General features: G+C 47.0%; 1 protein-coding gene across 3 annotated transcripts in view; it reads right to left on the reverse strand.

Moving 5' to 3' along the window:
• Positions 1 to 25,030, reverse strand: part of P2RX7 (purinergic receptor P2X 7) — a 40,864-nt gene extending 15,834 nt beyond the window's left edge. Inside the window, exons 1-6 of one of the 3 annotated variants that reach the window (XM_036354019.1) lie at positions 24,718 to 25,030; positions 11,300 to 11,462; positions 9,904 to 9,972; positions 7,038 to 7,110; positions 5,421 to 5,523; positions 445 to 525 (exon numbers count right to left, since the gene is read on the reverse strand). In XM_036354019.1, coding sequence (XP_036209912.1) covers positions 445 to 525; positions 5,421 to 5,523; positions 7,038 to 7,110; positions 9,904 to 9,972; positions 11,300 to 11,462; positions 24,718 to 24,836 — 608 coding nt within the window. In that variant the 5' untranslated portion in view covers positions 24,837 to 25,030. Of the gene's footprint in view, positions 1 to 444; positions 526 to 5,420; positions 5,524 to 7,037; positions 7,111 to 9,903; positions 9,973 to 11,299; positions 11,463 to 16,338; positions 17,918 to 24,717 lie in introns of those variants that run through there. The other 2 variants (XM_036354018.1, XM_036354020.1) reach the window with 2 other exon arrangements.
• Between the last annotated feature and the right edge of the window lie 800 nt (positions 25,031 to 25,830).

Here is a 25,830-nt window from a genome sequence, read left to right on the forward strand (position 1 = left end):
TATAGTAGCAGGATTGGTCTGTGACCAGTAGCACATGGCAGAAGTGATGGTGTGTCACTTCCAAGGTTAGGTTATAAAAGACTGCGACTTCCATCTTGGTTACTGTCTTGCTTGCTTGCCCTCTGTCTCTCTTGGATCATTTGCTCTGGGGGAAGCCAGCAGCTGTGTCCTAAGAACGCTCAGGCAGTGCCAGGGAGAGGCCCACATGAGTGAGCTTGGATTCTCCAGCCCTAGTCAAGCCTAGTGTGACTCCAGCCTCATTGACAGCTCAGCTGCAACCTGAGAGGCCCTGAGCCAGAACCACCCAAGCAAATCTTTCCCAGATTCCTGGTCCACAGAAACTGTGTAAGATAATAGATGTTTGTTGTTTTAAGCCTCTAACTCTTCGGGTAATTTGTTACATAGCAGTAGATAACAATATGGCCAGACACTCTGGTCACTTACGTGGTGTAATTGTGGCCGGGGAAGTCGATATTATTCTTGATGAGCACAGTGAAGTTTTCAGCACTGTTCAAGAGCGCAGGCCTGAGTGAGAGACATGCACAATGGAGATCAATGACTACAGGGACAGAGGGAGGAAGCAGGCCAGTGGGACCAGTGGCTTCCGGTCCCTTGCTTGGGTCATTGCAATGAGTGAAGAGAAATGCAATCTAGTTGGCAAAACGTTCTAAAAGTCTCCAGCTTCTCCAGTAAGAATTTCTCCCTTCTTATTGGGAGAAGAGACCCCATGGCAGTTCTCACAGCCTGATATAATTGTATGTTTAGGTATGTGCCGTGGTGTGCTGATAAATCAACACGCTTTTCAGGGAAAGAAAAAAAAAAGCTCTGATGTGTAGCATTTACTGATTATTGTGGTATAAATACTCCCACCATGTCTGATTTCAGGCTACCAGTGGAACATCGTTGAACTTGGAGTTGGGAAGGGATGCGCATAATTGCCTTAGAGGCGGTACAAGCCAACTCCATCATACCCCCCTTATATCTTTCCCAAAAGGCTGGTGTTCCTGGAGGGCTGGGACCATAATTTTCTTATCTTGACTTCCCCATTCTTCAGGACAGCGCCACACACGTAGTTGATTCTGTCAGTCATTCTCCTAGAGGCCTTATGTAACATGGAATTCTGCATGAGTTAGAGGAGCCCAAATTCTAGACTGCAGGAAGGTCTACCCACCATCCTTCTATCTATTTATTCAACAAATAATTATTGGACTGAGCATGAGACTGGGTGTTGGGGATGTAGTGATGAACAAGATAGTTAAGGTTTTTGTACTTATGCAGTTAACAATCTCTGAAAGATGGAGAGAACTGGCTGTGGATTAAAAAGGTGCCGCTGGGCCCTAGCTGGTTTGGCTCAGTGGATAGAGCATCAGCCTGCAGACCAAAGGGTTCCGAGTTTGATTCCGGTCAAGGGCACCGTATCTCGGTTGCAGGCTCCTCCTCTGCCCGGGCTCTGGTCAGGATGTGTGCGGGAGGCAACCAATCAATGTGTTTCTCTCACATTGATATTTCTCTCTGTCTTTCCCTCTCTCTTCCACTCTCTCTAAAAATCAATGGAAAAATATCCTCGGGTGAGGATTAAAAAATAAAAAGTACAGCTGGTACGCTGTTACCTGGCATGCCTGAGTAGGTGGAAGATATCCTATATAATAAAAGGCTAATATGCAAATCGACCAAATGGCAGAATGGCCAGTTGCTATGATGCACACTGACCACTAGGGGGCAGATGCTCAATGTAGGAGCTGCTCCCTGGTGGTCAGTGTGCTCCCACAGGGGGAGCACCACTCAGCCAGAAGCCGGGCTCACAGCTGGTGAGCGCAGCGGTGGTGGCGGGAACCTCTCTCACCTCCACAGCAGCGCTAAGGACCCCTTGGGGGATATCTGTGTGAGCAGGCCTGAGCTGGCAGGTGGACATCCCTCAGTACCTGGACTGCGAGAGGGCACAGGCTGGGCGAAGGACACCCCCCCCCCCAAGTGCATGAATGTCATGCACCGGGCCTCTTATTGGGGGTAGTACCAGGAAAGGGTGGAGAGAATTAGAAGAGGGCACCAAGAACAATCTGCTTTTTATTCCAGGACTTGCAGAGCCCAACTTTGGCTTTATTTGGGACATAGCTATAGAGAACAGTCTAATTTTTGCCTGTTCAGCATCCATTCCCCCTCTGTCAGTAGCCCTTCATTTCTCTCCCTTTGGGGAAGCCAGGTCTCTTCCACTCTCAGCTCAGAAGGCTGGGTGGGAATGAGTCCATGTCCTGCTCATTCCTACAGCTCCTGGAGTGTGCAAGTGACCCAGAGCTGACCAAACAGTGTAATCCAATCTCCTTGGCCACAGTGATAGGTTCAGATTGTCATGTGACTTGGGCCAATGAGAACATTCCAGGGCTTTTGTAGGAACTATTGGAGGTGAGGGGGGGAGAAGTAATCTTCTTTTGGACTGTTAATAGTAAGGACAGTAAAAATCTGGAGTTCCCCCATACCACAGCGTGAAGAGAGCTAAATGGAAGAAAGAATAACTTCAGGGGAGGAAGAGAGAGAATCTTAATGACATCATTTGAAGCCTGTAACAAGCTTTACTTGAAGCCATACTTCTGAACTTCTCATTGTCAGGAGTCAAAAATACAAGCCAAAAAGCAACACTCTTTTTCTGAAGTCAGTTTAAATTGTATATCTGTCACTTGCACAAAAGAAAATCTTATTTATAACAAATGCCTGCTATGTGCTGGACCATTTGCCTTTAGAACATTCTAGATCCCATGCTTCCAGACAACACTCTAATTAGAATCAGAGGACTATAGGATCTTAAAACTTTAGGGATCAAAGCCCTTTATTCCTCTTTCATGATACTTATAGTTTTCTACCTTGAATTACAACTCTGCACATATATCTGTCTCTTTTATTAGACTGCAAGAGCCTTATCTGGGTCATTTTGTATTTTACATAAAATTTAGCACCGCCTGGCCTGGCCAGTATGGCTCTGTGGTTGAACGTCAACCTATGAACCAGGAGGTCATGGTTTGATTCCCAGATTGTGGGCTCAATCCCCAGTATGGGGTGTGCAGGAGGCAGCTGATCAATGATTCTCTCTCATCATTGATGTTTCTATCTCTCCCTCTCTCTTTCCTCTCTGAAATCAATAAAAATATATTTGGAGAAAAAAATTTGGCACAGCCTTTTGTATATAGTTACACATGAAATAAATATCTAACACCTACTGCATGGTCATAGATGTGTTGAAGGAATGAATGATTACATGAATCATTTTAGTAATTCTAGAACCCATGCTCATATGACATATGAGGAAACAAGTTCAGGAACTTGCTTGCCCAAGGTCATGTAGAATTGCAGCAGCACCTTGGAGATGCACAGTACCAGTATTTATCTGGTGAATGAGTTGGTGGCAGAGCCAGGACTGAAAACCATAGACAACCAAGAGGCCCCTTGCCTTGAACCGGGATGACCTGGGTGTAGGCTAATGTCTCTGAGCAATTCCTTCTTTGATAATGAATCTTCCTTGACCTAGAAATGAACCTGAGTGGTGCCATTAACTGATTGAGGGTAAGACAGGCTGACACTGCCTAGTGCTTCCTACTCTAATGTTGGGAACCTTTTCCTGGACCTTCTAAAAAGTTAGTTTGGGGAACTCTTTGCCCCACAGGTTCTGGTGGTGTGACCCTGAGTCACATTTGTCTAATGCTATGCAGTCCAGGATAGTCCAACATCCCCTAGGCAAGTGTGACTAGTTACATTTAAATTAAATTCAGTGGCTCAGTTGTAGTAGCCACATTTCAAGTGCTCAATAGCCACATATGGCCACCGTATCAGACAGCACAGAAAGAGAACATTTCCATCATCATGGAAAGTTCCATGGACATTGCTAGTCTAGAACCACCAAACTTCTATGGGCAGATCATGTGTGTGTGTGTGTGTGTGTGTGTGTGTGTGTGTGTGTGTGTGTGTTATTGAGCACTTACTATATGCCAGGCACTGGGCTCACTTTGCAATCACAATAAAGTATCTCATTTAATTCTCACATCAGTCCACTGAGGTAGGTGCAATTATTATCGTCAACTTACAGATGAGAAAATTAAAGTTCAGAGAGGTTAAGCAACTTGCCCAAGGTCACACAGCAAAGAAGTATTAGAGTCAGGATTTGAATCTAGGTCTCTCTATTCTCTGCTGAAATGCATCAGTCCCTGTGGTTTCTGAGATTTAAATCAAGTTCTGCCTCTGGACCTGACCTTGTGTGTTAAAGAGAAGTAACTGCCCTGCTGGTGTGGCTCAGTGGTTGAGCATCAACCCCATGCACCAAGAGGTAACCGGTTCAATTCTGGGTCAGGGCACATGCCTGGGTTGTGGGCTTGATCTCAGTAGTAGGCATGCAGGAGGCAGCCGATCGGTGTGATGTTTCTCTCTCATGGATGTTTCTATCTCTCCCTTTCCCTTCCTTTCTCTAAAAAAAAAAAAATCATTAAAAACATTTTTTTAAAGAGAAGAGTCACGCCCTAACGGGTTGGCTCAGTGGATAGAGCGTCGGCCTGCGGACTGAAAGGTTCCAGGTTCGATTCCGGTCAAGGGCATACACCTTGGTTGCGGGCACATCCCCAGTAGGAGGTGTGCAGGAGGCAGCTGATCGATGTTTCTAACTCTCTATCCCTCTCCCTTCCTCTCTGTAAAAATCAATTAAAAAAAAATTTAAAAAAAGAGATGAGTCACTACAGGGACCACCAAATCTGTCACTGTGATAATTTTTAAAAAAAATATATATATACATTTTTATTGACCTCAGAGAGGAAGGGAGAGGGAGAGAGAGAAACATCAATGATGAGAGAGAATCATTAATCAGCTGTCTCCTGCATGCCCCCTACTGGGGATCAAGCCTGCAACTGGAACGTATTCCCTGATCAGGAATTGAACCGTGACCTCCTGGTTCATAGGTCGACCCTCAACCACTGAGCCACGCCGGCCAGGCTTTCACTGTGATTATTTAAGAAAACTTCCCTTCTCTTCCTCCCTTCCATTTCTTTTCCTTCCTTGCCCCTTCCTTCCTTTTGTTCTTTCTTCCTTCCCTGTCACCTCCCCATCCTTAATCCCTGAGTATGGACACTGACAAGTCAGAATGGACCCTGCTGTAGCACTGGAGTAGGGTCTGGACATGTCCTGGAACATGCTGGCACAGAAAGGAGGCAGGGGCACCCCAGAGTGTTCAGGGAAGTAGCTATTTACCAGTCAGTACAGAATTATTTTAATATTTTAACTAGCATGGCCCTCCCAGAGACCACCGGTGTGCCTGGCATGGGGTCCCCAAGCCAGTAGGACCAGGATGTTGTGGGACTGCCCTGAGAAGAGAAGCTAGATCAGTGCCTGGCAAGGCCTCACCTACTCACTGCTGAGGGCCACACGCCAGTCCCCACCCTGCAACTTACTGGGGGGGCTCTTCCGTTGCCTCGGTGGGACACCAGGCAGAGACTTCACAGGTCTTCTTCGGAGGCTGTGGTTTATACAGTATACACTTTCCGGTCTGGATTCCTGCAGGGTCACGGGGTCACAGAAGCACACGTGTGAAAGAACCGTGGGAGGAAACTCTCCACCCGAGCAAGAGACCATGCTTTTCAGCTCAAGCAGTTTCAGTTCCATGAAACCCCGACTGAACCACAAGCTTATTAAGCTGGCCAAGCAGCATATCGAACGGTAGGCGTTTTTTTAAAAAGCATCAGAGAGGACATAGGAAGACCATGGGTGCTGTTGGCTTGTTTGGCTTCTTTGAAAGAAAGATGCCGTGAGGGGAGCTGGACAGGGTGTATTCTCTGAACTGGGAAAATGGACTAGAACTTGGCTTCTTATTGGGCATCTGAGTCCCTCGAGGAGTGTACAGCATGTGTCAGGGATGTGTACAGTTGCAGAATAAACATGGCACATCTTGCCTTGGTCAGTGTGTTCAGTGGTTAGAGCATTGGCCCCTGCACTGAAGGGTTGTGGGTTCGATTCCCAGTCAAGGGCATATACCTGGGTTGCAGGTTTAATCCCTGGCCCTGGTCCAGGTCCATTCAGAAGGCAACCGATTGATGTGTCTCTCTCATGTTGATGTTTCTTTCTTTCTCCCTCCCTTCCTTTACTCCCTTCCACTTTCTAAAAATCAATGGGAAAATATCCTCAGCTGAGGATTCAAAACAAAACAACGACAAAAAAAAAACACGGCACAGCTTCCTGGAGCATCAGGGTCAGTTAAAGATTCCCGAGGGCAAAGTTAAATAGCAAGTAATGTTAAAATGATCTCTATACCTACTCAGACACACATGTATTATGGAATAAGAATGCAACATTCATAGGCCCTTAGTGTGTGTTTTATAACCACCTATATTTTTTCTTCTCTTTTTATTCTTTTCTGTGGTAACTTTATTGTCATGTGCTCTTTATGTTAAAACAGGAAACATGGAGCCTGGCCAGTGTAGCTCAGTGGTTGAACATTGACCTGTGAACCAGGAGGTCACGGATGGATTCCTGGTCAGGGCACATGGCTCCGGTTGTGGGTTCAATACCCAGTGTGGGGCGTGCAGGAGGCAGCCAATCAATGATTTCTCTCATCATTGATGTTTCTATCTCGCTCTCCCTCTCTGAAATCAATAAAAAATATATATTCAAAACAAAACAGGAGATGGAAATTCTGCAGGTTAATTTGTGTATGGTCCCCAGGTGTCGTAAGGGTACAAGTTCAAGCTCCTCCACCTCTGTGGAAATTCAAGACAGAAAGTTTAGTATACTCAGATGATACTATAGGCCATTTGATTTTTCCGTCAGGTAGAACCCTGAAGGTGCTAATTTTGCAAGGTTTTTAGGAGCTCTCCTCCTCACTGGGGAATTAAAGTCACATTCACATCAGCAGCTGGTCCTCTGAGGACACAGCCAGACTCACCCATGGTCTGCTGAGGGTGGAAGAAGGCAGCTGAGAGCCAGAGTTAAAGATCTCCACTTTAGGACACTGCGAATGTCACCAGGATGCCAGACCATTCATCCCCATGGTCCCGAAAAGAGACAGGACGTACCTTTGCTCTGTGGGTCCAGCCATCCCTTTGTACAGCCCCGGTCAGAGGAACAGAGTGTCCTGCGGGTAGGGTGCTGCCAAGAGAAGGATAGGGTAGCGAGGAGTGAGTATCGAGTGCCCCTAAGATATGGAAAAGCAGCTGTCCTGTGCCCACACAAAAACTTGTACACAGATGGACACAGCAAGTCATAATAGCCAAAAAAAAAAAAAAATTGGAAACAACCCAAATATTCATCAACTAATGAGTGGACAGGTAAAATATAGTACATTTATACAGTGGAATATTATTCAACCACGAAAAGGAATGAAGTACTACTGGCTCATGCTACAACATTGGCAAACCTTGAAAACAGTGTGATAAGTGAAAGAAGTTAGACACAAAAGACCACAGATTGTAGGATTCATTTATGTAAAATATCCAGAATAGGCAAATCCATAGAGACAAAAAGCAGATCAGTCATTGCCAGGGGCTGGGGAAGGAGGAATGGGGAGAGACTGCTAATGGGTATGAGGTTCTTTTTAGGGTGATGAAAATGTTCTGAAATAGTGATAGTTGCACAATGTTGTGAATGTATTAAACCACTGAATTGTACACTTTAAAATGTCGGGGTTTTGCCAGGCCAGCATGGTTCAATTGTTGAGCATCAACCTATGGAAGTCATGGTTCTATTCCCAGTCAGGGCACATGCCTGGGTTATGGGCTCAATCCCCAGTGTGGGGTGTGCAGGAGGCAGCCAATCAGTGAGTCTCTCTCATCATTAATGGGTTTTTTCTCTCTCTCCCTCTCCTTTCCTCTCTGAAATCAATAAAAATATATTTAAAAAATAAAATAAAATGGTGGGTTTTATGGTATATGAATTATATCTCAACAAAAACTAAAAATAAATAAAAATCTAAAACGCGGAAGTCAGGGCAGCCTGGGGCCACTGGCAGGGACAGCCCTCAGTGTGCAGAGCCAGAGGCCTGGTCCAAGCTTGTCTCTGTGGCTGCAGAACTGAATGAAGCAAATGGCATGAAGGCTCAGCAACCGATATGGAAATAAGGGGCGCCAGCCGGCCCTGTCTCCTGGCCTGAGAAAATGAGGTCTCAGGGCTGATAGCGGAGGACAGAGGAAGGAAAAGAGAAACGTGATGACTTCGCTTCAGTATTCAACTTCCCATTTCCTCGGGAGCAGGTTCACTGGCCAGTCTTAGGGAGACCAGGATGTGACACAGCCGCTAAGAAAATAGCTGCTGCTCATTATCTCCTGTGCAGTGCGTGGCTTTTACAGAGATTCAACAGGACCTCTGCGCCATTGTCTAGCTGCAGGACTGGTCAAGTCCCTGCACCTCTCTCAGCCTCAGTTTCCTCCTCTGTAAAAGGAGGGTGAACCCATCTACCTGAAGTGGTTGCTGTGAAGATGAAATGAGCATGATTGATACAGACAAAGGGAATGTTGGCCTGGTTTCAGGGTTAGATGGACACAACAGCGAAGACTGTCATAGGAGAGAGCAGATCTCCCCCAAGCTTTCAGACACTCAGACCTTGTCACCTGCGTGGGCTGATGAGCAAGACCCACGGGCAAGGCTGGTCCTCCCTCAGGCAGGAGACCTGCTCAATAGTGTCCCAGTGCTGACCCCTCGGTGCTGGGATGGTCCCTGGTAAAGCACAGGCATTACCTGAGTGGGCAATGGCAGGAAGGTGCGAGGAATAGGTAATATCTTGTAACACATCGCTCTAGATAAACTTACCAGAATATCTAGTTATCCTCTTAAAGAACAGAGGGCAGGACTGGGAAGGGACAGAGTAGGACAAATACATTGTTTTTAGAATGCATAAGAATTTTTCTTTGGTTTTTAATAATTATAAATGTAATGCATAGAATATAGCTATGTATCAGGAAATACTTCTTTTTTTCAATTACTTTTTTTTAATCCTCACCTGAGGATATTTTTTCATTGATTTTTAGAGAGAGTGGGGAAGACAGAGAGAAATATCGATGTGAGAGAAACACAGCGATTGGTTGCCTCCTGCTCGCTCCGCGACCAGAGCCTGGGCCTGCAACCGAGGTACATGTCCTTGACCGGAATGGAACCCGGGACGCTTTGGTCTGCAGACCAACGCTCTGTCCACTAAGCTGAACTGGCTAAGGCAGGACAAATACATTTTGATAGGGAAGAAAGTTTTCCGGAAAGAGGTAGGGGAAGGTCAAGAGTCTGGAGAGGGCGAAGTCAAGTTGGGAAAGACTACATGGGTGGTGGTGGTAGGGAGACAGGTAGCATTTACCTGATGCCGAGACTGAAAGGCTAGGAAGTGGGATGATAATAAACAAGCAAAAAGAAGTGCAGTGAGAAGGCAAATGTGAGCTGTGTGACAATGTTCCCAGACAGACAGCTCGCAGTTGTTCGTAGTAGGAAAAGCCATCTAAGAGAATGCCTGCGTTCTGAACAGGGCTCTGCCTGCAGCAAGCTGTGCAACTTAACCTGTCTGATCTGCGTCTGACCTGTAAAATGGGGCTGGGAATGCTGTTACCCTCCTAAACTTGTGAGGCTCCACTGAAATGTGAAATGCTGCACAAATGCCAAAGATCAGTGTTGTCAGGAGCCATGCGGGAGGGAGCGATGGAGAAAGCAGGCCTCTAGCCTGCACAGGTGCCTAGTACCTGAACTGGAGACAGGGGACAGGCAAAGATGGGGCGGCTCCAGAGAGAGAACTGCAGTGTCTTCTGATACAGCCCAGACCCATACTCAACAAAGGAGGCTCAGTAATGTTTGCGAGCTGGAAGACATATCAGATCTCAATTCCCACATTCTCCCCGCCCTTTCTCTTGCCTGAGTCTCCTCCAGAACTCTTATCGCCAGTCTAACTGCTCTGGGTCCCTTCCTTACCTCTGGACAAAGCCCCTGCACCTGGCCCTTTGTCTTGAGAAAGTTTGTCATCACAAAGAAGGAGTTCCCCTGCGGAGAAAAAAGGAGAGACGTTCAATGCAAAGCCTTTGAGAACAAAACTATTTAATCTTAATTATCCAGCTTGCTAAGTGGCTGGGGGCGAACCCTTCCACTCTGCTAAACTTCAGTCTGGAAATCAGGGTCGGGAGCAAACTTGGGACTACACGGTGGACTTAATATCAAAACTGGATGAGCCGCCCTGCTGAGCTGAGAGAGAGCAGAGGCACATGGAAACTGATTGAGGATTCCTTTTCCATTCCAGCTTCCCAGTAAAAACCCATTAAGTTGAAACTCAGGAGACCTGGGGAGGCAGAACTGGGGGTGTTTGTTGGCTTCAGCAGAGTGCTGTTCAGATTATCTAGGACTTTAATAAAAGGGTAATAGGACACCCCACCACCTGGGAAATAGCAGGAGGATTTAATGACCCGCTGTTAGCAACAGATAACAGCTTAGTTTTTATGGTTTTACAAAGCTGTCCAGCTCCCAGAGGCCCTTTTGTTTCTCCCGCCTCCCACATATTCTCGAGTCACCTTCGACTTCTCCATTTTGACAATTCTAATTTCATTTTCTCTTCTTGCGAATTTAGGCAGCCGGATGCCCTTTCTGTGTGATCCACACCCTTTCTTTCTTTGTCCTTTATATCCTTCCTTAAACACCCAAGAGTGTTTTCCTGGAGACATTTTGTTGACAAAGTGCCACACAAACAATACAGAAGGGCTGGTCCTCTCCAGGCGGAAAGTTCTTTGTCTGTCTGAATCTAGGCAGCCCTTGCTGACTCCTTGGCCCTGCTCCTAAAAAGCGGTGTGCAACTCAAAGTGTGAGTGAATCCAGTCATGTTTTTAATGCACCAGGACACACAGCTATTTTTTTTTTTAATATATTTTATTGATTTTTTACAGAGAGGAAGGGAGAGAGATAGAGAGTTAGAAACATCGATGAGAGAGAAACATCGATCAGCTGCCTCCTGCACATCTCCCACTGGGGATGTGCCCACAACCCAGGTACATGCCCTTGACCGGAATCGAACCTGGGACCTTTCAGTCCGCAGGCCGACGCTCTATCCACCGAGCCAAACCGGTTTCGGCCACACAGCTATTTTGAGAAGCCCTGAGGACTTGATAAAGCAAAGAATCATCTCCTTTGAGCTGTTAGATCTGACCCAGTTTTGCAATTTTTAGGTTTTCTCTGTTGGTATTTTCACAGAGCTTTTTAAATAGGGCCAGTATTTTTCTGGAGTAAGGCTCTAGGTCCCAGGGCTGGGGGCAGGGGCAAGGGCACGAGGCCCTGGTGACAGTGAGCAGGGATGCGTCCTGGGAGGATGCTGACCAGTGCTCACCTGCACGGGGAAGGTGTAATCTGCCGTGTCGAAGACTCTGTGCACCTCCTTTCCATTCTCCAGAATCTCCTCTCTCACCTCCGCTATGCCTTTCACCTTGGTGTGCACAGAACTGATCAGAGTCTCTTTCCGCTGATACCGCTTGTCACACACCAGAGCAAAGCTGAGTGGCGGACACAGAAAAGCATTAGTGGTTTTCTCGAGGGAGGCCCCATGCTGTGGTTTTGGATGGAGGCTGCCTCCATTCCAATCCTAGCTTTGCTAGGGAACTTTGGGCCAGCGACTTGCCTTGTCTGCGACTCATTTTCCTCGTGTATAAGATGGGAAGAATGGTATACCTACCTCGTAAGTATTAGATCTGATCAAATAATAGAATGGCTATTCCCTTCCCTAGGAAATTGACCTTTAGATCATTTCACAATCAACATTCCTTTTTGCTTAGACCACATTCCATTTGCTAAGATCAGTAACTTTCCCCTCCAGACTTGCCCAGGACCCGGACCCATCCAAAGAATTCACTTCTGAAAAAGCCTTGAGTCCTTTAAAATCTTTGACTCCCCACCCCTGGGTGCTGGCACCATTTTGGGGCTCAGCCATCTGGTTTCCAGGTGACCTAATCTACACTAATAAAAGACAAACATGCAAATTGATCGTATTTTTGCTACACCTTAAGCCATGCCCACTAGCCAATCAGAGCGACTATATGCAAATTAACCCAACCAAAATGGTGGCCTGCAGCCACAGAGCTGGAGCAAGCAGAAGGCTTGGTTGCCCCAGTGATGGAGGAAGCCAAGCTTCCCGCCTGCTGTGGCCCGGCTCTGAGCTCCACTCAAGGCAACAAAGTTTCAATTATAGAAGATAAATAAACCCCAGATACCTGCTTTCAGCTAGCCCATGGCCTCGAAGCTGGAGCGAGCAGGAAGCTTGGGTTGCCCCTGGCGATGGAGGGAGCCAAGCTTCCCGCCCCCCTGGCCGGCTCTGAGCTCCACTCAAGGCTACAAAGTTTCAATTATAGAAGGTAAATAAATCCCAGAATAAAAAAGAAAAAAAGGAGAGGCTGGGAGCTTCCATCGCCGGGGGGCTTGGCCAGCCTGAAAATGGCCTTCAGCCCCTCACCCAGACTGGCCAGGCACTCCAGTGGGGACCCCCCACCCTAAAGGGGGTGTGGCCAGCCTGAAAACAGCCATCAGCCCCTCACTCAGGCTGGCCAAACCTCCATGGGGTGAGGGTCCCCACTGGGGAGGGGCTTGACCAGCCTGCAAACACCCATCAGCCACTTACCCTGGCTGGCCAGGCACCCCAGTGGGGACCCCCACCCTGAAGAGGGTGTGACCAGCCTGCAAACACCCATCAGCCCCTCACCCAGGCTGGCCAGGCACCCCAGCGGGACCCCCACTCTGATCTGGGACACCCTTCAGGGCAAACCAGCTGGTTCCCACCTGTGCACCAGGCCTCTACCCTATATAATAAAAGGGTAATATGCAAATTGACCCTAACAGCAGAACGGCCGTGAATGGCTGGTCACTATGACCCACACTGACCACCAGGGGGAAGATGCTCAAGGCAGGAGCTGTCCCCTGGTGGTCAGTGCGCTCCCACAGGGGGAGCTCTGCTTAGCCACAAGCCAGGCTGATGGCTGCCAGCACAGCAGTGGTGGCGGGAGCCTTTCCTGCCTCCTCAGTAGTACTAAGGATGTCTGACTGCAGCTTAGGTCTGCTCCCTGCTGGTAAGTGGACATCCCCCGAGGGCTGCCGTGCTGCCAGAGGGATGCCTGACTGCCAGCTTGGGCCTGATCTCCCAGGGACATCCTCTGAGGGGTCCCAGACTGCAAGAGGGAATAGGCCGGGCTGACGGACCCCCCACCCCCCGAGTGCACAAATTTTGTGCACTGGGCCTCTAGTAAATTCGTAATTGTTTACCCCTTTCGGCCTCATGCACTCCTCCTTCAGTGACCCTAACAGTGGGATTGTTGATGAATTATGTATTCAAATTCCACACAGTGAGCTACATGGAAACTATCGCCCCAGTGTCAACCTCTAATATTGCCTAATACAGATAGACCCTAATTTACAGGACAGCTTCTCAAATATCAGAGTTCACCTGGCATTAATTCACCAGCTTTGTTCTGGGGCTCAGAAACCCATCGGTACCTATCTAAGGGTATGTCCAGCAGGTCAGCCACCTGTTTTCTAGAAAGACACACCTGTTTTATAAATAATATTGATAATACGCGCTATCCTTTGTTGAGCACTTCAGATGTGCTGAGAGCTCTACACACATCATTTCCTTTCATCCTCACACCAATAGGAGATAGTATTGTCATCATCGTCTTCTGTAGATGAGAGAATGGGCTCAGAGAGGTGAAGGATCTTGCCCACAGATAGGCAGTGGCAGAACTGAGGTTCTTGACTGATCTACCAGGTAGTCCAGAGCCAGACCTTTTAACCACGTGCTATTCTTGTTCATGCCTTATGTAGCTCTGCCTCCAGTTTCCTGCCTTTCAGGTCAGTTCATTAGCTGTTAATACCTTATTTAGAACATGAATGTAAATTACTATGGTGGGGGAACTAAAGAGGGGAAGTGGAATTGATTATTAAAAATGGTAGATTTCATTTCCACATGTTTTCCCTGCCTCCCATTGCCCAAAATAATTAAGAGTTTATCCTAAATGCTTTCTTTATTCATTCAGCATGTGTTTATTTGATCTCTTCCTTCTGCCCAGCCCCTAATATCTGAAGGATATTGGGAAGTCTAAGCCAACAGCTGCCCCCGGGAGCTGACCTTGGAAGCCAAGACAGAGTGGGCCAAGACATGGTCCCAGCTGTTCTCAACCAGGGAGCTTTCAAAATTGTAGCTCCCAGAGCCAGCCCTGGAAACTATGGTTCTATAAATCTGGAGAGTTATTCAGGTGCCTATATACCTTTTAAAAGTCGCCCTGCTGTTGCCCTGGCTGACTTGGATAGAGCCTGCAGTGGATAGAGCATCGGTCTGTGGACTGAAGGGCCCGGGGTTTGATTCCAGCCAAGGGCACATGCCTGGGTTGCAGGCTCAATCCCCAGTAGGGGACGTGCAGGAGGCTGCCTATCAATGATTCTCTTTTATCACTCATGTTTCTATCTCTCTCTCCTTCCCCCTTCCTCTCTGAAATAAATAAATAAATATATTTTAAAAAGTTAAAAAAAAAAAGTCGCCCTGCTGATTTTAATACACAGGCAGGTTTGAAAACCCCTGGGAATTGCATAAAAAGATAACGCGTATTTGCCAATATGAAGTCCACCTGAAGACGTGCATTCCCCATGACCCAGCAGTTCCATTCGCAGGTGTATGCCCTGGAGACACCCCCATACTGGTACATGTGCATAAGGAGGACTGTACAGAATGTCTATGACAGCATTCTTTGTATGAGGGAAAACCAGAGATAACCTAAATGTCCTTGAATGTTGAATGGGTAAATAAATTGTTGGATTCACACAATGGGATGCTCTACAGCAGGGGTGGGGAATGTCGGCCAAGGGCTGTATAAGGCCCAAGAAATCATTTGGTCTGGCCCTTTCGGGGCATTAAAAGTGAGTTAATTAAATGAGCCAAATATAGCAGGCTAATTTTTAAGTTAATTTTGTATGGTCCTCGAATGATGCTATAAATATCTAAATGGTCCTGGGCAGAAAAAAAGGTTCCCCACCCCTGCTCTACAGCAGTGAGAATGATGGCGAGTCAAAGGCATGTACCTTGGTTGCAGACTCCTCCCCGGCCCAGGCCCTGATAGGGGCTCATGCAGGAGGCAATCAATCAATGCATTTCTCTCACATCAATGTTTCCCTCTGTCTTTCCCTCACTCTTCTACTCTCCCTAAAAATTAATGGAAAAATATCCTTGGGTGAGGATTTTAAAAAAAAGGTTGATTTTATGTTTTAGGAATTTCACCTCAAGGAAAACCTTGTTATAGTTATGGGCATATGTTGTAGAAACATAAAAACAACAATTCTATGGTTGTTTTGATATTTCTACAACATATATCCAAGCACCAAATTCAGGATGATGTTTAGATGGGGAGAGGAAAGAGAACGGATGCAGGCTGGGTCTGCAGGGAGCTAAGCCTGGACTAGTAATGTTCTTTTCCTAAGTGGAATGGTGGCGTATGAGTGTTTATTATATTCTTCTCAATATATTTTAGTATTTCTATAACATCCATTAAAAAAGAAAGCTCATGAAGAAAGAGTGGTGGCAAGAGATCCAGAATTGAGACCCAACCAGCATCCACAAGACGGAGTTAATCAATGTAATTCCACAGACAAATAGATAACACTGTTCAACAGTACATTGCTGCCTCCCATCACAACATGGACATGGTCTGTGCCATGTTTTTCCCCATTGGCTATTGCAACATTTTCCCAGGAAAATCCTGGGTCAGTCTGGCCCACCATTTGGGAAGCTCAGTTCTGGTCTCTCACATCCATTCCAGAATGGACAGTGTGTTCTAGAGCAGCCTTAGTGGAATCCAGGCCCCTGTACATCGGAGGACTTGTCTCTGTATAATAATGAATGTATCATTTTAAGAATTCAGATGCTTCAGAGCCACATCGCAGGGGGAAAAAGAGTTTGCAGTGCCCTGCCCGATGGGAAGAACATACTAACAACTGTCCCGGCAGCTCTCTCCCGACTCACTTGGTGAATCAGACAAGCCATGAACCTTTCAGGGACCATGGGTTTAGCTCCTGAATGAGGAGCTAACGGCCTGGCTTCCTGCTCCCTGTGACCTTTTGGCTGTGGGTAGGGACAATTCTCATCCTCCGAAGCCTGCAAACCACATATCCCTGAAGCGAAAGGGGCAGGAAGGCGCTGGGGACTTAGCTGGGTCATGTCCGATGGGTAGGTAGAGATAATGGGGGAGAAGAGAGTGGAGAGTCTGGAAGGTGGAGAGGGCTGACATGAGAGAAGCCTGGCTGAAAGGGCAGGGGAAACAGGGGGTGGAAAGGGTTGGGATGGAGAATGAGGTCAGCCCCAGAAGCCCTCAGGCTTGCACTCTGCACCTGACTTACCACAAGTAGACAAGGATCCCCGTTATAATGAGGTTCTTCAGAATCCCGATCCACAGGCTCTGAATATGAACGACTTTGGCAACTTGCACAGACTGGCATATCTGGGGGAATTGGCACCGGGCGGGCATGGAGAGAAACCTCAGAACACGGTGGGGGAAGAAGTGCCTCTCAGCCAAGCCTGGCTCTTCCTTACAGTGTCTGGGCTCACTGAGCAAAGGTTACTCTAAATTGACCTGAAAGTGAACCATTTTCCAGCTGGTTAACCCCCGCCTACCCTGGAAGCAGCTGTGGACGACGGGCTGTGTGCCTTCTGTGCCTCATGGGGATGCTGGGCCCGCAGCCTCTGCTTCTTGCGCATAAAATCCCCAGAGAAGAATCAGACTATATTCATGCCTGGTCCACTCACCTTGGCAAACAGCCAAGGGCAGCAAGAGATGCACTGAGAAGAAAGTGGTGGAGAGCCTGCACCCCCAAAGCAAGTTAAATACTGATTGTATCAATTACTCATTGCTGCTGTAGCAAATTACCACGAACCTAGTGGGTTAAAACAACACACATGTATTCCCCTACAGCTCTAGGGGTCTTGTTGCTCAATCAAGGTGACAGCAGGGCTGATTCCTTCCGGAGGCTCCATGAGAGAACCTGTTCCTCACCTCTTCCAGCTTCCAGAGGCTGCGGGTACTCCTGGGCTCCCAGCCTGCAAGTCCAGCCCTTTCTCCCATTGTCACATCTCCTTTCTCTAACGCTGACCTTCCTGTCTCTCTCTTTTAAGAAGTCTTGTGATTACACTGGAGCCACTCAGGTAACCAAGAATAACCTCCCCCATCTGCAAAGTTCCTTTTATCATATAAAGGACCACATCCATGTTCCTGATCTTCAGGGGGAAGATCAGGAACAGATTCAGTCTAACCACCGAGGCTGTTTATTCTCATGAGCACTATGCTTCTTTGCCCCTCCACCCTCCTTCCTCATGTTGCCAGGCACATACTTGCACAAGAGTCTTTTCTCACCTAAGACACATTTCACACACGTTAAGATAAATTTGCAGATGTTATCATTTTATATCTCAAACCACAACAGGCTGGGTTACTGCATGCTTCCGCTAGCAAAGTGAAAGTGCCTGCACCACCTTTGAAGAGGACTTGACAAACAAGAGTGTGGGTGTGTGGGCTTGGCTGAGACAGTAAAGGTCTGAGCCCCATGTTGGGGCACACAGGGCTGGAGGGGTTGGTCTGCTATTTTGAAGAAGAGGAGAAATACAATAACAGGATGCAGCCATTTGAAGAGTTTTCAAGTAGAAGGGCCACAGGGCAGAGCTCTAACCAAAGGAGGGAAATTACAGGGAGATGGATTTGGGCTCAGAGTGAAGAAGAAATGTCTAACAATTAGAACAGCCCCAGAACACAGCAAGCTTTCCTTAGGGTCGCTAGTTGGTGTGGCTGATGACCATGACAATTTTCACTTATTTCATCATCTCCCTCTCTCCCATCTCCTCACCATCTACATTTCAACGTCATCGCCCATCTTGAAAATGAATCCTCCCTCGACCCCATATTCTTCTCCTACCACCACTTGATGCCTCTCCTTTGTAGCCAAGTCCCTTGAAAGAATGAGTCACCCCATCCATTTCCGCGTTTCCATCCATTTCTCCACCCACTCCAGTCTGGCGCCCGCCCCCACCACTCCTCCAAAGCCTCCCTTGCCAAGTAAACAACTTCATCTTCACTGAGTCCGATAGATGCACCACAGACCTGTTCTTTTTGGGATTCTCAGCAGCATTTGACACCAATGATCACGCACTAGCTCCTTCCCCTTCTCCCCTCAGCTTCCTGGAATCCACATCCTCCTGACTTTCTTTGTATCTCTATGACCACCCTGCTGAGATCCTACCAGGACGCCTGTGCTCCCAACGGTTAGCATTCCTACATTCCTATCCTCAGGAATCTGTTCTAAGCCTTCTTGCCTTCTCATCTACATTTTCTCTTGCTGGTCAGTTGCAGCTACTTCCATGGTTCTGGTTACCCCATATAGAAATCTGTATCTTTAGCTTCAGATTCATATATCTAACTACTCACTGAGCCTCTACATTGGTGTGTCCCACAGACACATCAAACCTTCAGTTCTGAACTCATCTTCCACCCCCAAAAGGGCTTTTTCTCACATATTCCCTACCCCAATAAATTCTTCCACCACCCATTAGTTGCTCAAGCCTGAAACATAGCACACTCCTTAACTTATCCTTTCCCTCACTCCCCCTCATACGTTCTATTGTTTTATTTTCCTAATGTTATTCAAATCCGTCTACATCTCTACCACTGGCACTTCCTTAGGCCAGGTCACCATCAACTCTCACCTGGATTATCCTGTAGTCTCCTAAATGATCTCTCTCCCTACATTTGTATTCCTATCTCCTCCATGCCCAACCTCCCTCCACCTGTATACACCTGCCCATGCCCATGGATGCTATAATCTTCTCTCAAGAGAATAAATCTGGGAAAAGGTTCAGGGCCATTTGGGAAGAGAATTCTGCAGTCCTGCATCCCCAGGGTGTGGTGGGATGGGAGAATGCAGCTCTGAATGGTCACATTCTGGCCCTGTGGCAGGCAGACCTCTAAGATGACCCCAATGTTTCCTGTATCCTGGTATATGAACCCTGCCTAACTCCCTGAGCTTTGAGTATGATGGATATGCTTCCATGTTTAGGTTCTATTACACAGCTGACCTTAAGATAGGAAGAACACCTGGGTAGGCTAGACTCAATCCCATGAGCCCTTTAAAAGCAGAATGTTTTCTTTGGCTGGTCTCAGAAGAGAAGTCAGAGACTTGAAGCATGAGAACAATTTATTGTGTCATCACTGGCTTGAAGCTGGAAAAGGCCACATTCACAAAGAATGAAGGTGACCTCCAGGATCTTAAGAGTGGCCCCTGGCTGACAGCCAGCGAGGAAACAGAGCTCTCAGTCCTGTAACTGTAAGGAATTGGAATTTTACCAACAAGAATGAGCTTAGAAGTAAAAAGCTCCCCCAGAGCCCCAAAGTGAGAACTCGACCCAGCTCACAGTTTGATTTCAACCTTGTGAGTCTCTGAGCAGAGAACCCAGTCATTGCCCAAACCACTAACCTACAGGACTGTGAGCTGCTACGTGGATGGTGTTTTAGGCCACTGAGTTTGGAGGAATTCCTTAAGCAGCAGCAGGAAACTGGCTTCTTACTTCATGGGGAAGCTTGCAGCCAGCAGAGTGCCACAGCGGGATTTCTAAAGCATGGGCTTCAGGAACGTGGTCCCCATTGGTTAGGTCAAGACTGGTACTGTCCCCATAAATTCCTAAAGATGAATTCTGCTCGAGCCCACCACATGATGTTATTCCCTGCGTACTAAAGTGTTGCATAGTTCTTATATTTGAAAAGTTTTGGACTTGGGTCTCATGCCTATCTCCTAGCTGCAAGAGAGGCTGGGAAATTAAGCTGTGACATATAATCAAGAAGTGGAGTCCATAACATGGGAATCCCCCCATAACTGCACTGTTCAAATCATAATTATCCATTGAGACTTTGTAATGGATGTTTGTTTTTTTACTGTCTCTCCCCACTCTGCCCCTACCCACCACTTTCTTTTCCCATTTCTTCCGGCAACAGAGTTCTTTTTTCCTAAGGAAAAGCCATTGACTGTGGTTAGGTCCGGCTCATTCAGCTCTGTTACCCTCTCTCTACTTCCTGCCACAAGAGTGAGCACATGACCCAGGGTTGGCCAATGATTGGTTTAGGGATGAATATGTAACTCAAGCTCAACCAATCAGTCTTTCCTGGGACTTTCTTGGCAGAGCTATCAAGAAACCCTGTTTGTTCCTCTGGTTGCTATAAGGGGAGTATGTGAGGTGTGCCACCTTCCTACATAGATAGCCTATTCAAGAAGAAAACGAAATACCCAGTAGATCCAAGATGTGGAGAGAGAACCAGCCCTGATAACACAGTTTGAACTTTTATGACCATCCATGTCAGAGGACAGTTCCATCTCTTCCACTGCCCAGTTACTTGACAGTAAATCCCCCTGTGTGGCTTGCTGGATAACTTGAGGTAGGTTTCTGTCAGACATCCAAACAATATGATTAGCACAGACCTACTCAGCATCCTGTCCACATACTGCTGCAACCCTGGGAGCTGGAGCCACGTGACCCTGCCTGAAGCTGCAGGCCCTGCCTTTGACTCCAGACTTGAACTTGGTTGTGAGGGACTATGAGAAGCTGTTCAGCCTCTTGTCTTTTTTTTTTTTTTTTTTTTTAAATTGATTTCAGAGAGAAAGGGAGAGGGAGAGATAGAAACATCAATGATGAGAGAGAATCATCGGTCGGCTGCCTCCCTTTGGGGATGGAGCCTGCAACCCAGGCATGTGCCCTGACCGGCAATCTAATTGTGATCTAGTTCATAGGTTAATGCTCAACCACTGAGCTATGCCAGCCAGACTCAGCCTCTAGTCTTATTTCCAGTATTGCTAGCCCCTGTCTTGTACCCCAGTTTCAATAACTGATGCATTGTCTTACTTTGTTATCCTGGCCCTTTGCCTTTTCGGCCCTAGTATGTACAACCACTGAACCCAGAACCCTATAGCCAGAACTCACCACCTGCTGCTGCATATCCCAAATTTTACCTGAGTCTGTCTGGACTTCCATCAGTGGTCCACACCAGTCCTATTTGATGCATACAACATCCCTCAACCCCGGGGCACCATGAGTCTACCCATTTCACAGATGGCCAACTTGCAGTTACATCAACTTGCAGCCTTAGAATACAATTGAAGGCAGCATTGTCCATGCTGTGTTCTATGGGACACCATTCAGAGAGATGTAAGTCTTCCATTAACACAGAGGGGAAAAGCAAAGCTGGCAGCATTTTTTCCTTCAATTTCATATTTTAAAATATAAACAATAGGGAAGCATTTCACGTGGGGTTATCTTCCAAAGTGGGGACTTAAGGTAAAAATTGTGTCTCATTAAAATTGCCTTTGCTAGGCCCTTGCATTGTGCACAATGCATAGCCACAGGCTTTCCTCCTGCCCTGGAACAAGTTGTTGTTTTTCCAGTTTTGCGGGAAGGGAAAGGAAGGCAAATGTGAAGGAGTTGGCTTATTTCAAGGGGCATGTTGAGTGGAAAAGGTGTATTTAGATCCACAGGTAGGACAGCAAAATGCTCACTCCGTGAGAAGCACATGGAAGCAGAGACTGACCGAGGGAACCCCAACTCAAGTATCCATCTCCCCCTTACTCCAGGCACCAGTCACCGAATCATTGCCCTGTTTTAATTGTGCCCTCTCTCCATGCTCTGGTGGAACGTGTGTAACTGAAATTAGGGGAATTAAATGCATGTAAAATAAGAGTCCACCATATGGAAGAAAAATAGTTATCATTGTAAGGTGTTCTCATAATAATCTTTCTCATATGTACAATGATCTGTTTTTAAGAAACTGCGTGCTGGACCCAAGCATACCAGAAAGTTACATTATCTGTTACATGGAATGATCTGAAATATGATCTTTGTAGACTTTACTATGTTTTTTATCATCAGTCCTATGATATCGTGTCTAAGTAATGTCTTATTTTAGAATTCTAGCGTATGAGTTTATTATTCAATGTTGCATAGTAAACACATGAATTAAATAATGATGATCCTAATAGTTACGATTAATAAGAATTCACACTTAGTAAGGGCTTCCCTTATGCCAGGTATTTTTCTAGCAGCTCTGCATTTATTAACTCATTTAATTCTCACAACAACCATCATCCCCATTTTACAGAAAAGGAAACGCAAAGAGCTAAAGGATTTTTGAATCCACCTTTTCAGACCTCAAACCCCAAGTGAGGGCATGGTTACTTTGATAGTCAGAGGAGAGGGTGTACTGCATTATGAAGGTACCCATTAGATTAAAAAAGATTCTTTTGAAAAAGAGCTGACATTTGAGGAGCTCCTACCCTATGCCAGGCATTGAGAAGGGCTTGCATGCCTTTTCTATTTAATTATCACAACCACTCTGTGAACAGAGGCAGAATCTGAGGCTTGGAGAGGTTGAGTGACTCTAACCCTTAGGTGGTAAATAACACTGTCTCCCTGTACAGATGTGAGTTGTTATCATCATCATCATCATCATCTTCTTCTTCTTCATCATCACAAAGAGCAAGGGGACATTACCCATTAGGAAAATGTGAACCAAAACCACAAAGAGATACCACTTTACATCCCACTAGGATGCCCGCAATCCAAAAAGACAGATAATAGCAAGTGTCAGGTGAGGATGTGGAGAAATTGGGACAAATATTGATGGTGGGCATGTGAAACGGTGCAGCTGCTGTGAACAACGGTTGGTTCCGCAAAAGATTGAAAGAGTTACCAAGTGATCCACCAATTTCATTCATAGTTACATATCCAAGAAAACTGTTCATGCAAACATATGTTCTTGCAAAAATCTGTACACAAATGTTCATAACATCATGATTTTAAAAAAATATGTTTTTATTGATTTTAGAGAGAGAGGAAGGGAGAGGGATAGAGAGAAAGAAACGTCGATGAGAAACATCATCAATTGGCTGCCTGCCCACCCCCTAGTGGGGATCGAGCCCACAACCCAGGCATGTGTCCTGACTGGGAATCGAACCAGTGACCTCTTGGTTCATGGGTTGACACTCAACCACTGAGCCACATCAGCTGGACAACAGCATGATCCATAATAGCCCCAAATTGATAAACAATCCAAATGTCCACCACGAAGTGGTTCATCTATACCAGTGATGGCGAACCTTTTGAGCTCGGCGTGTCAGCATTTTGAAAAACCCTAACTTAACTCTGGTGCCGTGTCACATATAGAAATTTTTTGATATTTGCAACCATAGTAAAACAAAGACATATCTTTTTGATATTTATTTTATATATTTAAATGCCATTTAACAAAGAAAAATCAACCAAAAAAATGAGTTCGCCTGTCACCTCTGACACACGTGTCATAGGTTCGCCATCACTGATCTATACAGTGGAATATTATGCAGCCAGAAAAAAGAATGAAGTACTGATACGTGCCCCAATGTGAACGAACCTTGAAAACATGATGCTGAGTGAGAGAAGCCAGACACAAAAGACCATACTGTGTGATTCCATTTATATGAAATGTTCAGAATAGGCAAATCCATAGAGACATAGAACAGACCAGTGGGTGCCTGAAGCTTCAGGGGAATGGGAATGTAACTAAGGGAGGTGGGATTTCCTCTTGAGGTAATGAAAATATTCTAAAATCGTGGTGATGATTGCACAACTCTGTGAATATGATAAAAACTACGAAATTGTACACTTTGAATGGGGGAATTGTATAGTGTACAAATTATATCTCAACTAGTGGCCTGGTGCATGAAATTCATGCGGGGGGGGGGGGGGGCTTAGTCCAGCCTGCACCCTCTCCAATTTGGGACCCCTCGGGGGATGTCCTACTGCTGGGGTCAGGCCTAAACCGGCAGTCGGACATCCCTCTTGCAATTTGAGACCGCTGGCTCCTAATCGCTCACTTGTCTGCCTGCCTGATTGCCCCTAACCACTCTGCCTGCCAGCCTGCTCTCCCCCAACTGCCCCCCCCCCCCCGCTGGCCTTCTCGCCCCTAACTGCCCCCCCTGCCAGCCTGATCGCCCCAACTGCTCCCCTGCCAGCCGGCTCACCCCCAACTGCCCCCCCTCCCCTGCCAACCTGATCGCTCCCAACTGCTCTCCCCTCCTGGCCTGATCGCCCTAACCACCTCTGCCTCGGCCCTGCCACCATGGCTTTGTCCGGAAGGACGTCCGGAATGTCTCCCAGAAGGTCTCCTGGTCTAGTTAGCATATTACCCTTTTATTAATATAGATGAACTGTAACCGAAAAAAAAAAGAGCATGGGGAGCCTTCCTAACCATGGAGAAGATCTAAAGTATTTACAAGTCTGATCCTATTCCTGCCCCTAAGCAGTGATGACTCAGATACCAGCAGCATCACTACTTGCACCCCGATTCATGGCCTTCTCCCTGGAAATCATGGGCGTTGCCCTGCGTTTTCCCACCTTTCCCAGGCATGCCCCACCCATTTTGCCCCAGCAGCCCTGGGATAGAACCAGAGTGTCACACTTGCCTCCCAAGCTTCTTTCTGTAGCAAACTGGCACAGCTTCCTTCTGTCTGCTGCTTGCTGGCCGCCGCCCCCCCCCCCCCCAACACACACACACACACACACACACACACACACACACACACACACACACTTTTCCACCAGCTTGCTGTGAGACACACATCTCGGGTTTTAAAACCACGTAGAACTCAGGATGTGCACCAGAAGCTGCGGGCAACCACTGCAGAGATCTGGGGTCATCTCCACACCCCACTTACCTAACATAGGAAAAGACAATCATGTGGAAGAACCACTTAATGGTGCCATAGCTCGTGTTCTGGATCTGGATGACTTTGTTGGTCTCATACAGGAGCATATCATCGCAGCAGGCTGGCATGGTGAGAGGCTCACTCTCGTCTTGGAGCTGGCTCCAGAACAGTCACAGCAGGCCCACCAGTAAGAGAAAACGAAACGCCCTGAATTTAAACTGGAGCCTTTAAGTTTGAGCTCCTCCAATGATGACACAATGGGGGCGGACCCTGGCTGCTGCCCAGTTGTGGCTGGGGGATAAACAAGGGAAGACAAGTCCTATAGGCCTGCCTCCCAGCTGACCCCACCCCCGCTGGCCTCCCTCACATGCTCGCACAATGATGGTGTTCAAAGGAAGGGTGGTTGTTTTTTTTTAAGAATTCTGCCCTTCCCCCTGTTCCCTTCACTTTTTTGACTCATTTCATTTGGGGGGAAGGGGCAGCCGTTCAAATGTCAGGAGACCCAGTGCTTTCATTGTGCCTTAGTAAAGGACCTAGATCTTTCCATGGCCTCAAGAGCCACTCAGAGGCTGACTGATTCATTTTCTGCAGCCCTTTATTCAGCCCCAGATGTGTATGAACACTGGGTGAACGAAGGTCTCTGCCTCCCCTTCCGCCCTCACCCCCCACACACTTCCTCACAACACTCCTGTCTGTAGATAATGGGGAATCAGATGTGCTGGGTAGTGGGGAGGGAAGGGTGGACTTTATTTCTATGCTGAATATTTCCTGCATGACCCTCTGTCTGGATCCTCTCTCTACCCTGCTCTGTGCCCTGGGAGGTTCGTCCAGGACTTAGGCCCAGCAGCCTAAGACTCCCAGGAACAAACTAGCCATGCAACAAAGCTAGGATTTGACCCCTCAATGAGGGCGAACACATGCCAGAGGAGCCGTGTCCCAAGCAAAGGGACAGAGTTTTTGTAGGATTCTGGTGGAGTTTAGCTTAAATTTCAATGCAAGCAAATTTTGGCAGGTTCAAAGCAAAGCAGGTTTTGTATAAAATGGTCAACTTCAGATCTGGGTTTTAAAGTGGACCCAGGGCCCTGTTTCCTCAGAAGCAATAAAGGTAAGATTTCAAATGCT

Source organism: Myotis myotis, unplaced genomic scaffold, assembly GCF_014108235.1.
Source record: "Myotis myotis isolate mMyoMyo1 unplaced genomic scaffold, mMyoMyo1.p scaffold_m19_p_20, whole genome shotgun sequence".
NCBI lineage: Eukaryota > Metazoa > Chordata > Mammalia > Chiroptera > Vespertilionidae > Myotis > Myotis myotis.